General features: G+C 47.5%; 1 protein-coding gene across 5 annotated transcripts in view; it reads left to right on the forward strand.

The window, feature by feature from the left end:
- scn8ab (sodium channel, voltage gated, type VIII, alpha subunit b) overlaps positions 1-13,575 on the forward strand; it is an 81,949-nt gene that overhangs the window by 38,164 nt on the left and 30,210 nt on the right. For 3 of the 5 annotated variants that reach the window (XM_066708651.1, XM_066708649.1, XM_066708650.1), the window contains 8 exons: positions 4,141-4,347; positions 4,596-4,883; positions 7,124-7,444; positions 10,039-10,174; positions 10,493-10,731; positions 11,588-11,761; positions 12,115-12,471; positions 12,895-13,362. In XM_066708651.1, coding sequence (XP_066564748.1) covers positions 4,141-4,347; positions 4,596-4,883; positions 7,124-7,444; positions 10,039-10,174; positions 10,493-10,731; positions 11,588-11,761; positions 12,115-12,471; positions 12,895-13,362 — 2,190 coding nt within the window. Of the gene's footprint in view, positions 1-4,140; positions 4,348-4,595; positions 4,884-7,123; positions 7,445-10,038; positions 10,193-10,492; positions 10,732-11,587; positions 11,762-12,114; positions 12,472-12,894; positions 13,363-13,575 lie in introns of all 5 variants that reach the window. The other 2 variants (XM_066708647.1, XM_066708648.1) reach the window with 1 other exon arrangement.

The following is a 13,575-nucleotide window of genomic DNA, read 5'->3' on the forward strand; positions in this document are numbered from 1 at the left end:
GCCTGAATGAGACCCTCACCCCTGGAGCACACTGGGCGTTTACCCCCTGGGCTCTGAATGATGGTGGGCGACACGGAAACTGTAAATCGGATGTGTTTCAGAATGAAACCCACTGGTAGCCAAGAGAACGATGTGTGCATTGTAGGAATATCGTGCAACTTCTGTGCACAGGATGAACAAATAATGCTTTAGAGGGTGTAGTGACACAGTATATAACTCTTTTTAACCATTTTACCGCTTACCTTTTGTACCATTTCAGGTTATTCACTGGACTTGAACTGCTTAAATTTCAATAAAAACTGGAAAAATTGGGGTGTTCTAAAACTTTTGACCGGTAGTGTATATACACACATATATATACATACACACTAATTCAGTTTGTTCTGTACAATTATGTTATTTAATGTTATATATTATTACTACTGCAGTCCCTGTCTGCAGCTCCCTGCCCCTGCACACACTCGTGCCCCTCTAATGGAGTTCAGCTTGTAAGTGTGTAATGGTGGAAACACTTTAGCAGCCTTATACAGAGGTGGATGGAAGGAAGCATTAAAAATTAACTGCAGGATTACAGTATGGGAGCTTGGAGGGAAATGACAGGGACACACTGCCCAGACTCCAGTGTGTAGACTCTTCAAGGCAAACCATAAAACATACAAATGCAAATAATAATTACATATTATGTTTTTACTTTGTCTTGAATTGAAAGTATCCCTCTTACTCCAAGTACTACTTTATTTATTTGAAAAGGGGGGACTATATACATCCTCTCTTACAGTGACTGAAGCTTAAAAGTTTTGAAAGCTGAGCTGTTGTTTTTGTAGCTGGGTGGTGCTGGGAGTCCACACTGTGTACTGTACTGGCATCAGAGTACATGACTCGGCACATGACTCCTACGTAGGGAAAAGAGAAAGGAAAAGGGGTGGGGGCAAGTGTGTTAAAGTAACAATCTTGGATCATAGGGACAATGGGAGTGATGGTTAGTGAGTGTGTTTCTCGTCGCTCTTGCGCTGCAACAGTCACTGCACTCCAAGCCCCTCCTGGCTCAGCCCTGCATGCTGGCCGCATGTAAAATTGATGCAGACGTCTGGGCACATCTCTGTCCCGTCAGCCTGGGCAGCGCTCTGATGGCATTTAGTGCTGTGCTGGGCAGCGAGATGAATCGCTCTGGCTTGCTGTGATGTTCTAGCATACCTGCAGAGATGGGCTGTTCATGATGTCTGCTGGGTTGAAGGAGAGCCCCTTCCTTGGCCTGGTGACGGCTAAGGTTGTCTTCATTAACACAAAGAAGAAACCTCTGCCATTCATCCCTCCACAGTCATGAATGGCACAGCATGGCATGGCAATGGTATGGTCCCCTTTCTTTCTGCCTCGCCTGGCCAGTTCATCCCAGAGGGGTTCTGTGTGTCAGTGCGAGAGTCCATGAAACCATTCCGGTGCGCGTTCGCTATCCTTGAGAGTCAGGCCCCCAGATTTCTGAGAGCGGCAGTTATCCGCGGATGTGGTGGAAGGAGGACCTCCAGCTGTAAAAACCCACTGAGTGCTCACAGCCACTGAGGCCCAGGTGCTTACCTTGCAGGTCAGCCAGGTGTGGGTCCTGTCCCTGCACTGAGCGCCAGACGTCTGGTCCCATGCCGGTCACAGTTTAAGAAGGCTGGCTTGTTCACTGAAAGAGTTTTAAAAACACAGCACATTTTTGCTTCGATTTCTCAACCAGACTGTAGGAAGTAAAGCTCCTTATTGTCCAAAGGGAAGCTCCCACAGACATGCAGCAAATTCAACATGTCCAGGAACTCCCTCCACCCGGACCCTGTGGAATTTCACCAGCAGGAGCCTCAGAGATTCCCAGATCACTTGCAGGAATCTGGAGGAGTCTGGGAAGGATGTTCTAGTTCCTTTCTCTTTATTTTATTTGCAGCCTGAAATACATAAAGCTACAGCTAATGGGCTTCAAAGTAAACGTGCTCCCTCCACACTTCCTCACAATCAGATGTGAGATGTCTTTCAGGGGAGGATGGTGGGTGGATTATTAATTTAGCCTGACTCTCATGGTGGGAAATTGTTCTCAGATATACAGATTAACTTATAGAAGACTATCTCTTGCCATTAGAGAAAGCCTTGACTGTGTAGATGGAATTGAGTTACAGTCTAACATGCAGTGGAACTGGGTTTGGGAAGGGGGGTGGGGGTGGGTAATACAGCAAAGTACATCACATCTTCTTCTGTGTCTAGTTCTGTATCTATCTATCTCATTTTACAGTCAGCGACTATATGTACAGTACTGTGCAGAAGTTTTAGGCAGGTGTGAAAAAATGCTGTAAAGTAAGAATGCTTTCAAAAATAGACATGTTAATAGATTATCAATTAACTAAATGCAAAGTGAGTGAACAGAAGAAAAATCTACATCAGATGTATATTTGGTGTGACCACCCTTTGCCTTCAAAACAGCATCAATTCAATTTGAAATATTTGGCTGTAGCAGAAGGCAGTTTGTTTACGGAAGGGCTGGAGAGCAGTACACGAATGAGTGTCTGCAGGCAACAGTGAAGCATGGTGGAGGTTCTTTGCAAGTTTGGGGCTGCATTTCTGCAAATGGAGTTGCGGATTTGGTCACAATTCATGGTCTCCTCAATGTTGAGAAGTACTGGCAGATACTTATCCATCATGCAATACCATCAGGGAGGCATCTGATTGGCCCCAAACTTATTCTGCAGCATGACAACAACCCCAAACATACAGCGACAGTCATTAAGAACTATCTTCAGCGTCAAGAAGAACAAGGAGTCCTGGAAGTGATGGTGTTGCCCCCACAGAGCCCTGATCTCAACATCCAGTCTGTCTGGGATTACATGAAGAGAGAGAAGCAACTGAGGCTGCCTAAATCCACAGAAGAACTGTGGTTAGTTATCCAAGATGTTTGGGCCAAGCTACCTTCCGAGTTCCTTCAAAAACTGTGTTCAAGTGTACCTAGAGGCAAAGGGTGGTCACACCAAATATTGATTTGATGTAGATTTTTCTTCTGTTCACTCACTTTGCATGTAGATAATTGATAAATATAATCTATTAAAGCTAGGGTGTGGAATCTTTTCCAGACACATTTTTTGTTATACTGGTTGAAAGTCTCTTCACATCCTGATAGCAATCAATAATTTAAGTGGTCTAAATGTAATATATATATATCTTCTGTGGAAGGGACAGGACTAAAAAAACGATCGACCAATCATTGCATTCGGTCCGAATGTAATGATAGGATGTCCTTCCTGTCTGTCAATCTATATTTGCCTACCGCCGCGCAACTTGTTCGCGCAGACAATCACACGTCATCAGCGCGGGTTCCTTGACACTGTGCAGAGCGAGCGCGAGAATGGAAGGTGAACCGCAGCTACCTTATGTTCTTCCTGAACCACCAGTAAAAGGAAACAAGAAAAGAAAGACTGTTAGAAACTTCTACAACGAAAAAATGTCTGGATCAAGAGCATGCTAAAAGCAGAATTAACATTGGCATTGCTTTTCCACGCTGGAGGCAACTGTGGGACTCAAAGGGTCTGAAAAATGACACCATGGTTGCTGTTTTTCTTTTGGACAGGTAATTACATGGTTTGATTTGTTTTTGATATATTTTGTTAATTTAATGAAGTATTTAGCTCATGTAGTTTGTGTACCTTTACAAATTATCTCAACGCTAAAAGCAGCAACGGTGTAAAATGAAACTATTTTTATGTTTTCAAAGTTATGAAAACACGTAAAAATCAACACCTTTGGTGCATGGATTCATAAGGCCACCACCACCAACTGTTTCGACTATTTCATCAGACATGAGACATGAGGTAATCTGAAACTGTTGCGATCTATTCCACCAACACGTCTCTCCTCCTGGTGCTTAGACTCTGCTAGAGACACCTCTGAAGCGAGGGCAGGCTCTATGCTTTCAAAGCTAGCTTGCTAACTGCTAGCCTCTCTGGATTACACACCCTAGCTTTAACATGTCTATTTTTGAAAGCATTCTTACTTTACAAATTCTTTTCACACCTGCCTAAAACATTTACACAGTACTGTATATATATATATATATATCTGTAGGGTTCCATCTCCGTCCGTGTCTGTCTGTCTCCATCCTCAGTCTCTCTTGCTCCCTTTCAGACTCTGAGGGCTGCAGGGAAGACCTATATGATCTTTTTCGTGCTGGTGATCTTCGTGGGCTCCTTCTACCTGGTCAACCTGATCCTAGCTGTGGTGGCAATGGCCTACGAGGAGCAGAATCAAGCCACGCTGGAGGAGGCAGAGCAGAAGGAGGCAGAGTTCAAAGCCATGCTGGAGCAGCTGAAGAAACAGCAGGAAGACGCACAGGTCAGCTGATCTTCTCTCTCCCACCTCCCTGCTTCTCTTTGAGCAGGAGCGCGAGTGCGCGAGTGCGTGAGTGCATGTGTGTAAGTGAGTGTTTGCATGGGTAAACAAGCAACGTTTTGCAGGCGCAAATGTGTATATCTGTGTGTGTGTTTGTATGTGTCCTTGTGCATGTCTGTCATGGATGCACTGCGTGGGGAGAGTTCTTTGCTTAGCCCCTGACCCCCTCACCCACTCCTCTCCCCCCACAGGCGGCTGCCATGGCAACCTCGGCGGGCACAGTGTCTGAGGATGCGGTGGAGGACGATGGGGGGGGGCATATGTCGCGCAGCTCGTCAGAGATCTCCAAGCTCAGTTCCAAAAGTGCCAAGGAGCGGCGCAACCGGAAGAAGAAGTGGCGGCAGAAAGAGCTATCGCGAGGCGAGGAGAAGGGCGACAGCGAGAAGTTTGTCAAGTCCGAGTCTGAGGACGGCAGCCGCAGGAGGTTTCGCTTTCCTGGAGACAACCGGTTGGGAAGGAAAGCCTCGATCATGAACCAGGTAGGGGGAGAGGGGAGAGGTCAGGGTTCAAGAGTGGGCAGGTAGGGAATGGCTGAGGGGGGAGGGAGCAGATCAAGGTTTGAAACTGGGCATGTAGGGAATGGCTGAGGGGAGAGGGAGAAGGTCAGGGTTTGAGACTAGGTTTTTTACTTAATTCTTTTGCTTGTTCTTCTCCTTTAATAAAACAACCCCAGCCGAACCTGGGCTTGTGTCAGGCCTGGTGCTGTGTGAGGCACCACTCTCTTTATGAATAATTAACGCCTTCATTAATCTTCCAGGGGAAGCTGAGAGCAGTAACAGACAGCCGCTCTGTCACTGCTCTCATTAGCACTGCCACTCACTGGACACAATAACAGGCTTATAGCAGCACAAAGGCCCTGGAGCAGTGCAGGGCGGTGTTCCAGCTCTGCTTGTAATTACTAAATTGCGCAAATTATTTGGCTAATTTGCTTAAAACATTAAAAAAATACCCCCCCCCCCATGTCATAGGCAGTTCATGCCTGAAATATAAACCTCCTTTCAGAGCATACGGCAGTGTCCTGTAATCAGAACCTCAGGGACCTCAGACCCAGACCCGGCCTGCACTTCCTTATACCCAACTCACGCAGGGCGTCCCCTGGAAACGGACGCATTGTCCAGCCGCGTGCCTGCAACTGTCCCCCTGCTGGTCTGTGTTGAGTGCTGTCATGTGATCCCAGCTTTTGCCACCGCCCAACTGGTCCTGTCATTCACTTCACAGTATATTGTAACCATAGCCTCTCCAGTTCCTTGTCTTGCACTGAGTCTGTGGGCTGCAGCATGCAGCATAGGTGGTGTAGGGGGTCTCAGACCAGTGCCTGTTTGTTGTAGGGGTCCCAGCTGTATCCCGAGCTAAAGGTGGTGGGGGCGGTATGTCTCTGTCTCTGGTGGCTGTGTCCTTCCAATGTGCTTGGTGGCCACAGGCCTGGCATGCCGGGCACCCCCATCCCATAACCCCCCCCCGGCTCAAGCTGACTAGTGCCAACCTGCTTTGCATGCACCTCGGAGCTGCAGACACGATATTAGCATTCCCAGATGGGAGCCAGGATATAAATAGCAGGCCAGAGCGGATAGTCTGTCTCTGCTGGAGAGGATTCTGCAGGATTTTGTACCTTGAAGCTGCTCTGCCCTGGTCCCTGCAGCCCCCCCCCTCCCTAGATACACACACTGGGCAGTAGGACTTGCTGCAGGAAGGTGTCACTCAATTGATTGACTGCCTTGGCTCTGTGCTGTCATATCCCCCTCCCCTCCTTGGTGCAGTGGGCTGGTTCTGTGTTTTGTTGAGTCTAGTGGCCAATTGCATAAAACTGTATTAGACTAGTCTTAACAATTAGACTAATCTTAATTTGACAGTTAGACTAGTCTATTACAAGTTACTCAGTTGCACAAAAATTAAAACCCACCCTCACCCACAGGCTAAGTATCTTTACATTGAAACTGCTTGCTTGAGACTGAGCTTCCCACTGATTCACACTCACTCGCTCGTCCCCTCACACTGACAATCCCCCAAAACATCGACACTCCTCCCCAGAGACTTCAATAACCAATCCTGTGATCTGTTTAAGTTTTGAAGGAGGTCTCTGAAACAACGAGGGAGGTCTGTTGTTGCCGCTGATGTTTCCTGTTAATTTTTTGTTTTTGCATATTGTCCCATTGTTTCTGTTTCTGCATGTCTTTTACAGACTACACCCATGACTTGTGTTTCAGTGTGTTAGTACAAGTTTCAGAAAATGTCCCCAAAAGTATATATTTGTCTGCATTATATTCCAATAACTTGGATTTTCCATTACTGTGAACAGCACTTGTCACTGTTATAGAGAAGCGTCCAACATGTTTTTTTATTTCTTCAAGTGTCTTAAACTTCCCAGGATGTGTTGTGTGATCGACAAAGTAAGACCAGTCTAAAGAAAGACTGTTTAATGCAACCATTTTAACGGAGTGTCTATCATTAGTAAGACTTATAATTATTCTAAGACAAAGACTTAGTCTATCTTTATACAACTGGCCCCAAATGCTTATCCGCTGATTGTTTTCTAATCCCTTGGAAAAGTTTTTCTGACACTTACTGTTATTGTTAATTAATTGCAATGCCGGCTGGAGAGTGTGTTTGTTTTTTAACGTGCACTCCCATGTCTCCCACCCTGTCCTCTGTCTCCAATCCCCTCGCATTCTCTTTTCCTCTCTCTCCTCCGTTCCCTCCCTTCTTCCCTCTCTCCGCACAGTCCCTGCTCAGTATCCCCGGCTCGCCGTACCTCTCCCGGCACCAGAGCCGCAGCAGCATCTTCAGCTTCAAGGGCCGCTCGAAGGATGCCGGCTCGGAGAACGAGTTCGCAGATGACGAGCACAGCACGGTGGAGGACAGTGAGGACCGGCGGTGCTCCCTGTTCATCCCCCGCCGGAACAGCTACAGTGGCTTCAGCCAGGGCTCCTCCCGCATCAACCCGCTGCTGCCCCACGGCGCCAAGAGGAACAGCACCGTGGACTGCAACGGTGTGGTGACACTCATCGGTGGCCCCGGGCCCGGCGGACGGCTTCTGCCTGAGGTGATAATAGATAAGGCAGCTACTGACGACAGTGTAAGGAAGTCAATGATTAGATCAGTCTAGGCATGGCGGTCTCCTTCTTCTTCTTCTTCTTCTTCTTCTTCTTCTTCCACTTCTGATTCAGATTCTGATTGATTCTGATTCAGCTGCTTTCAGTTTTTCTCCTCCTTTGTGTGTCCTGACCCACTTGAACTCTCTCTCCTCTTCTGTATGCTGCCCCCCACTCCCACCACTGCCACCACCACCCCAAAAAAGCCCCCGAAACAATGGATATATAATTATATACATCTATGTGTTGTTTATATATTTCTTATTTATTTCTTAGCATATATAAAACAGAATCTCTGTACAGAGCCTTGGACTTGTTAAAGACGAGCAGCCCTGATCTAATGAGACCATGTGATGTGGGATACATTGTCAGGCACGAAACAGAGCAGGCACAAACCTAGCAGTGTTGGGTGCAGCCTTGCCCTTCTGTGCCACCCATGGCCTGACGCAGACATTTGCATATTGGTGTAACTTCACTTACTGATTGATCAGTGACCTCCCCGTTGTTCTGTGTGTGTTTAACTTAGCCGGAAAATCACCCCGGGGCTGTCAAGGTAAAGCAGGGTTGGGTCTGTGCTTTTAAACACACATGGCACCACGTTTGTAGGGCAGGGTCTGGGGCTGTTGGACATATGTCCTCTCTCTGTTCCCTCATCTTTCTTCTTGGCTCGTGTGATGAGATTGTTGCCCCTTCCCCATCCCATGTCTCCCCCTGTTGAAACAATGGCTTGGAATTTATACAGGGAAACACAGTTGGCTTTCCTTACTGGATTGTCTGACTTCCTCCCTACCCGGATGTCATTTTCACTCTTTCTTACATGTCTGTGTGTGTGTGTGTGTATGTGTGTAATATTATTCTTGTTTACCACTGGGCATCCCTTATGTGTGGGTTCCCTGTTTTTGTTTTGTATTGAGAACACAAATCTATACAAACACCTTCACCAACAATGGTCTTGCTGTATGCCAGGGACTCTCATAGTGTTAAAGAGGTCCTCCCAAAACATGCTGCTCTTTCGAGGGAGTTTCAAGCACACCAACCTGAGGGAGCTCACAACAGGGAGGATACGGCCATGGGTGGAGGGTGGTGGGGTCTGCCCCCCAGCTATGCATCTTTCAGTTTCTGAACTGCACCCCCAACTAGTCTTTACTTTGTCTGTTATTGATGTTTAGGTCTGAGGTATTTCCAGCCATTTTGTGCTGGTCTGCTCTGGGAGTAGCTCACAGAGGAAGGAAATGCACCTTGAACTCACGAGTGACTCAGTACTGACGGTAGAAGTGGGTGGGGGTGCAGGATTATGAGAGGCTCCTTTGAAATCCGAGAAGCTACTGATAAACCTGATCAAAATAAAGATATAAACTAAAATAAATGAATTGATATAATCATTGCATTACAGCTCTTTGCTGTGACTCACTGTACTGGATTCCACTACACTCCACTTCCTTTAGGTGTTCGTTTGTTTGTTTTTGTTTATTAAGAGCCCTTCCCAAAAAAAAATCCCAAGCCATTGTTTTTCAAGGACTGGCAACTCTGGCAACTCTGACAACTCTGATATTGTAGTTTTTTTTGTTAGTTTTTTCTCTTCTTCCCCAATCTTTCTCTTCCTCCTCTTCCTTCTCTTGTCTCTCTTTCCAAGCAACGTGCAGTAGTCAAACCTAACCTCTTAGAAACTTCTCTCCATCTAGTTAGCATGTTAGTCTGACATCCTTGTACTTCCCTCAGTCCTAGTGCTGAATCTTTCTGACTTGGCATGGAAATAACCTATGCTGTGTGGTGGTTTTCTTGATTATGATTATGATTATTACAATTTGCTTTTTAATCCAGTGCATGATAGTGCATGTGGAACTCATTGTCCCGCCCCCTGATCCACTCCCCAGTATCAGTGCCTGGGGCTGGGGGCTGGGGCTGGGGAAAGTGGGTGACGTGGGGAGGCTGCGGTGAGGGGGTGGGTGAGCAAGTGCTCTCTGTCCGAGGTGTACTCTGTAGCACACCAGTCGCAGGTGAGTTTCTGTTAGCTGGGTTTTTTAGTCAGAATATAGACTGAGAGAGCGAGTTTACTCCAGGAGAGTCAAGTAATGCAGAGAGAAGAGGAAACCAGCCCATTCTGGGTCAGCTTCCCGCTGGACGGCACCAAAAAAAAACACAAATAAACCCCCAAAACAGAAAGAATATAAAAAAAGTAAAGAAACGATGAAATTGGAGATTTTGCTAGATTTGTGCTTCTCCCTTTAATTGTCAAGAATACAAAATCAGTCCATCAGTTTATGAATTATCAGCTGTGGTCAGCTGCCATCTTCACAGCCCTCCCAGGTGCGTGTGTGAGTCCTGTCCTGCAGCTCAGACCCAGTTCTCACACAGAGATCCTGTTTGCTGGCCTTTTCTATGTGTGTCTGTGAGCATGTGTGTGTGATAGACTGCAGTGTGTGTGTGTGCGTGTGTGTGTGTGAGAGAGAGAGATTGCTGGCTGTGTTATCCAGTGCCAGCTCTCTGTGGGGTGAGTGTTGTGGTCAGCCCCGCGGTTCTCACAGCCTGCCCCTCTGCCCCGCAGCCCACCACTGAGGTGGAGGTGAAGAAGAAGCACTCAGGCTCCCTGATGGTGTCGGTGGACCAGCTAAACACTTCCTTTGGCCGCAAGGACCGTGCCAACAGTGTGATGAGCGTCATCACCAACACGCTCGTGGAGGGTACCCATTCATTTACTGGTGCTTTAACTTGTTCTTCTGCTTGCTCTCCTTCTTCATCCTCCCTTGCTTGCCCTTCCTTCACCTACCTCTGCTTGATTCACTTGATTCATCTTCTCTTCTCCCTCTTGTTTAATCTTTTGCTCCCACTCCTTCTTTCCCCCCATCCACTCTCCTCCTCCTCCTCCTCCTCCTCCTCCTCCTTCCTATCCATCTTTTTCAGCCCTTTAATACCTTTTCTTCCCTCTTGCATGATGATGTATGCAGACGCGTCCCTCTCGAGGACATTGGTGTAAAATGCACGGCCGGCTTGTCTTTCAGAACTGGAGGAGTCACAGCGCAAGTGCCCACCCTGCTGGTACAAGTTTGCCAACACCTTCCTGATCTGGGAGTGCTGCCCGCTGTGGGTGAGGATCAAGGAGATCACCAACCTGATTGTGATGGATCCCTTCGTGGATCTGGCAATTACCATCTGCATTGTCCTCAACACCCTGTTCATGGCCATGGAGCATTACCCCATGACGCCCCAGTTCGAGCACGTGCTGTCTGTGGGGAACCTGGTAAGTCTAGCTCTTAAATGTGTGTTTCTGAAGAGCTGCACCCTGCATTAGGGGCAGCACTGTGGAGTGGTGGTCAGGGCTCTGGACTTCTCAATGGAGGGTTGTGGGTCCAATCCCAGGTGGTGGACACTGCTGTTGTACCCTTGAGCAAGGTACTATTCATTGGTACTCTACTCTCACACACACTAATACAGGAGCACAATATCTACAGCAATAGTCTCCACCCTCTGATGTCCTCATAGTCAGTCTCTCTCCTCATGCTCCTCCTCCCCCTCCTGCTCCTTGCCCAGCTTCACTCGCGGGGCCTGATGGGGACATCATTAAATACACAGCCTCTTTTTTATCTTTGTATTTTCTTATGCTGGATGAGCTGCTCTTCCTTCCCCTTTCCACTCTGCTCTCTTCCTGAATCAGCAGTCCTGATGTTGCCTGGGCCCAGGGTTGAAGCCTTGCATGAATATTTCATGGGGCCAGATCAATAGAATCTGAGTAATGGCACAGTCTGCCCAGCACAGTGCTGAGCCGCAGCTGCTGACAAATTCCAGTGGCTCACCTGGGTGTCTGCGGAGTGCAGCCCCGAGTTAGTCAGCCTGTGAGCCGGACTGGCTTGAAACTTATTTGTTTATTTATTTATAATGTACATTGGCAGTGTGATGTGTAATGGGCCTTTCAGATTACGGTCTGTAAAATCAGTCCTAGATGGATCAACATAGTAAATGTTACAAGGGGTTTAACATGGATAAATAAATCCATGAGTACGTTGACCTTTTTTTGTGAGTTAATTAATTTATTACACTTATTCACGCACACAAGCATTATTTATTTATCTCATGCCCTTCTCTGCTCTGCATTGCAGGTGTTCACCGGGATCTTCACAGCTGAGATGATGGCCAAGCTCATTGCCATGGACCCCTACTACTACTTCCAGGAGGGCTGGAACATCTTTGATGGGTTCATTGTCAGCCTGAGTTTGATGGAGCTGGGGTTGGCCGACGTGGAGGGACTGTCTGTGCTGCGATCCTTCCGATTGGTACAGTACAGCATGATATAACACAGTACAACACAACACAGTAAAATATATTACAGCTCAATACAGTAAAATGCTGTACAATGCAGTACAGTAAAATAAGTCTTATAAAATACAATGAATTACATAAGTATTAAATAAAAATGAAAATCTGTTAGTGTTTCAATTTCTCTCTCTTTCTCTCTCCTCCTCCAAACTTCTAAATCAACTACACTACATTAACTGTTCCTGCCAATACCCCCTCCTTCGCCCACCCTTTCTCTTCCAACACATTCTGCACCCACCCCATCCCACCTTGCCAAAACCCCATTCTGAACCCATCCCTCCTCACCCCACTCCACCACCCACTCTTCCAGTTGAGGGTGTTCAAGCTGGCCAAGTCGTGGCCCACACTCAACATGCTGATCAAGATCATCGGCAACTCAGTGGGCGCACTGGGGAACCTGACCCTGGTGCTGGCCATCATCGTGTTTATCTTCGCCGTGGTGGGCATGCAGCTGTTCGGCAAGAGCTACAAGGACTGTGTGTGCAAGATTGCATTGGATTGTGATCTGCCACGCTGGCACATGAATGACTTCTTCCACTCCTTCCTCATCGTGTTCCGAGTGCTGTGTGGCGAGTGGATCGAGACCATGTGGGACTGCATGGAGGTGGCGGGCCAGGCCATGTGCCTTATCGTCTTCATGATGGTCATGGTCATCGGCAACTTGGTGGTGAGGACAGTCGGCAGCACTGTTTGTTGTTGTTATTGTTTGTTTTCCAGGGTTCTAGCTTCTTTTTTAAATAACTTTCTGTTGGTCTGTCGATGTAGAAGTTGCATCAGTTTTCACATAGTTTGTCCAAATCTGTCCAGATTGGGCTGTCAGGTTAGTACTGTTCCCTTTCATGATGGCTGGTTGGCACTAGTCTGTGTTCCTGGGAGGGGGCAGACACGAAAAATTGATGAAGGGTTGCAGTCTCTACGCCCTCTCACAACACTATCCCACAAGATAAAGAATCACAAAGTGCAGTCAATTTCGTCTTATAGAAATTTAACTTTATTAATTTATTCCTCCCCCATTCCTGCTCTTTTCTCACATAACTCTCCATCCTTCTCTTGTCTCCTCCCTCTCCTCTTCTCTTCTCCCCCTCTGCAGGTGCTGAACCTGTTCCTGGCCTTACTGCTGAGCTCATTCAGTGCGGACAACCTGGCGGCTACGGATGATGATGGTGAGATGAACAACCTGCAGATCTCTGTGATCCGCATCAAGAAGGGCATCGCCTGGGCCAAGGCCAAGCTGCGCATCTTCGCTGCCACCTACTTCAAGAAGAAGGTGACAGATGAGGTGAAGCCCCTGGACGACATGTACAACAAGGTCAACTGCATCGCCAACCACACCGGTGCCGACATCAACCGCGAGATGGACTTCCAGAAAAACGGCAATGGCACCACCAGCGGTATTGGCAGCAGTGTGGGCAAGTACATGATTGACGAAGACCGCATGTCCTTCATCCACAACCCCAACCTGACTGTGCGCGTGCCCATCGCCGTCGGGGAGTCTGACTTTGAGAACCTCAACACCGAGGACTTCAGCAGCGAGTCGGACATCGAGGGCAGCAAGGAGGTGAGCCAGAAAATGACCTCGCCCTCGTCACAGTTGTTGTTATTGTTGTTGTTGTTGTTGTTGCTACAGCCCATCAGCACAAAGTGAGAAGTTTTTGGGTCAGTGACTTTGAATGTGTACACCGTGAGGGGGCAACTGTACAGTGTCCACCATCCAGAGACAGCACAAGTCTACACTTAGGACAGAGAATGCGTTTTTTTCACTGATCTCGGT

Source organism: Amia ocellicauda, chromosome 7 (genome assembly GCF_036373705.1).
Source record: "Amia ocellicauda isolate fAmiCal2 chromosome 7, fAmiCal2.hap1, whole genome shotgun sequence".
Classification (NCBI taxonomy): Eukaryota; Metazoa; Chordata; class Actinopteri; order Amiiformes; family Amiidae; genus Amia; species Amia ocellicauda.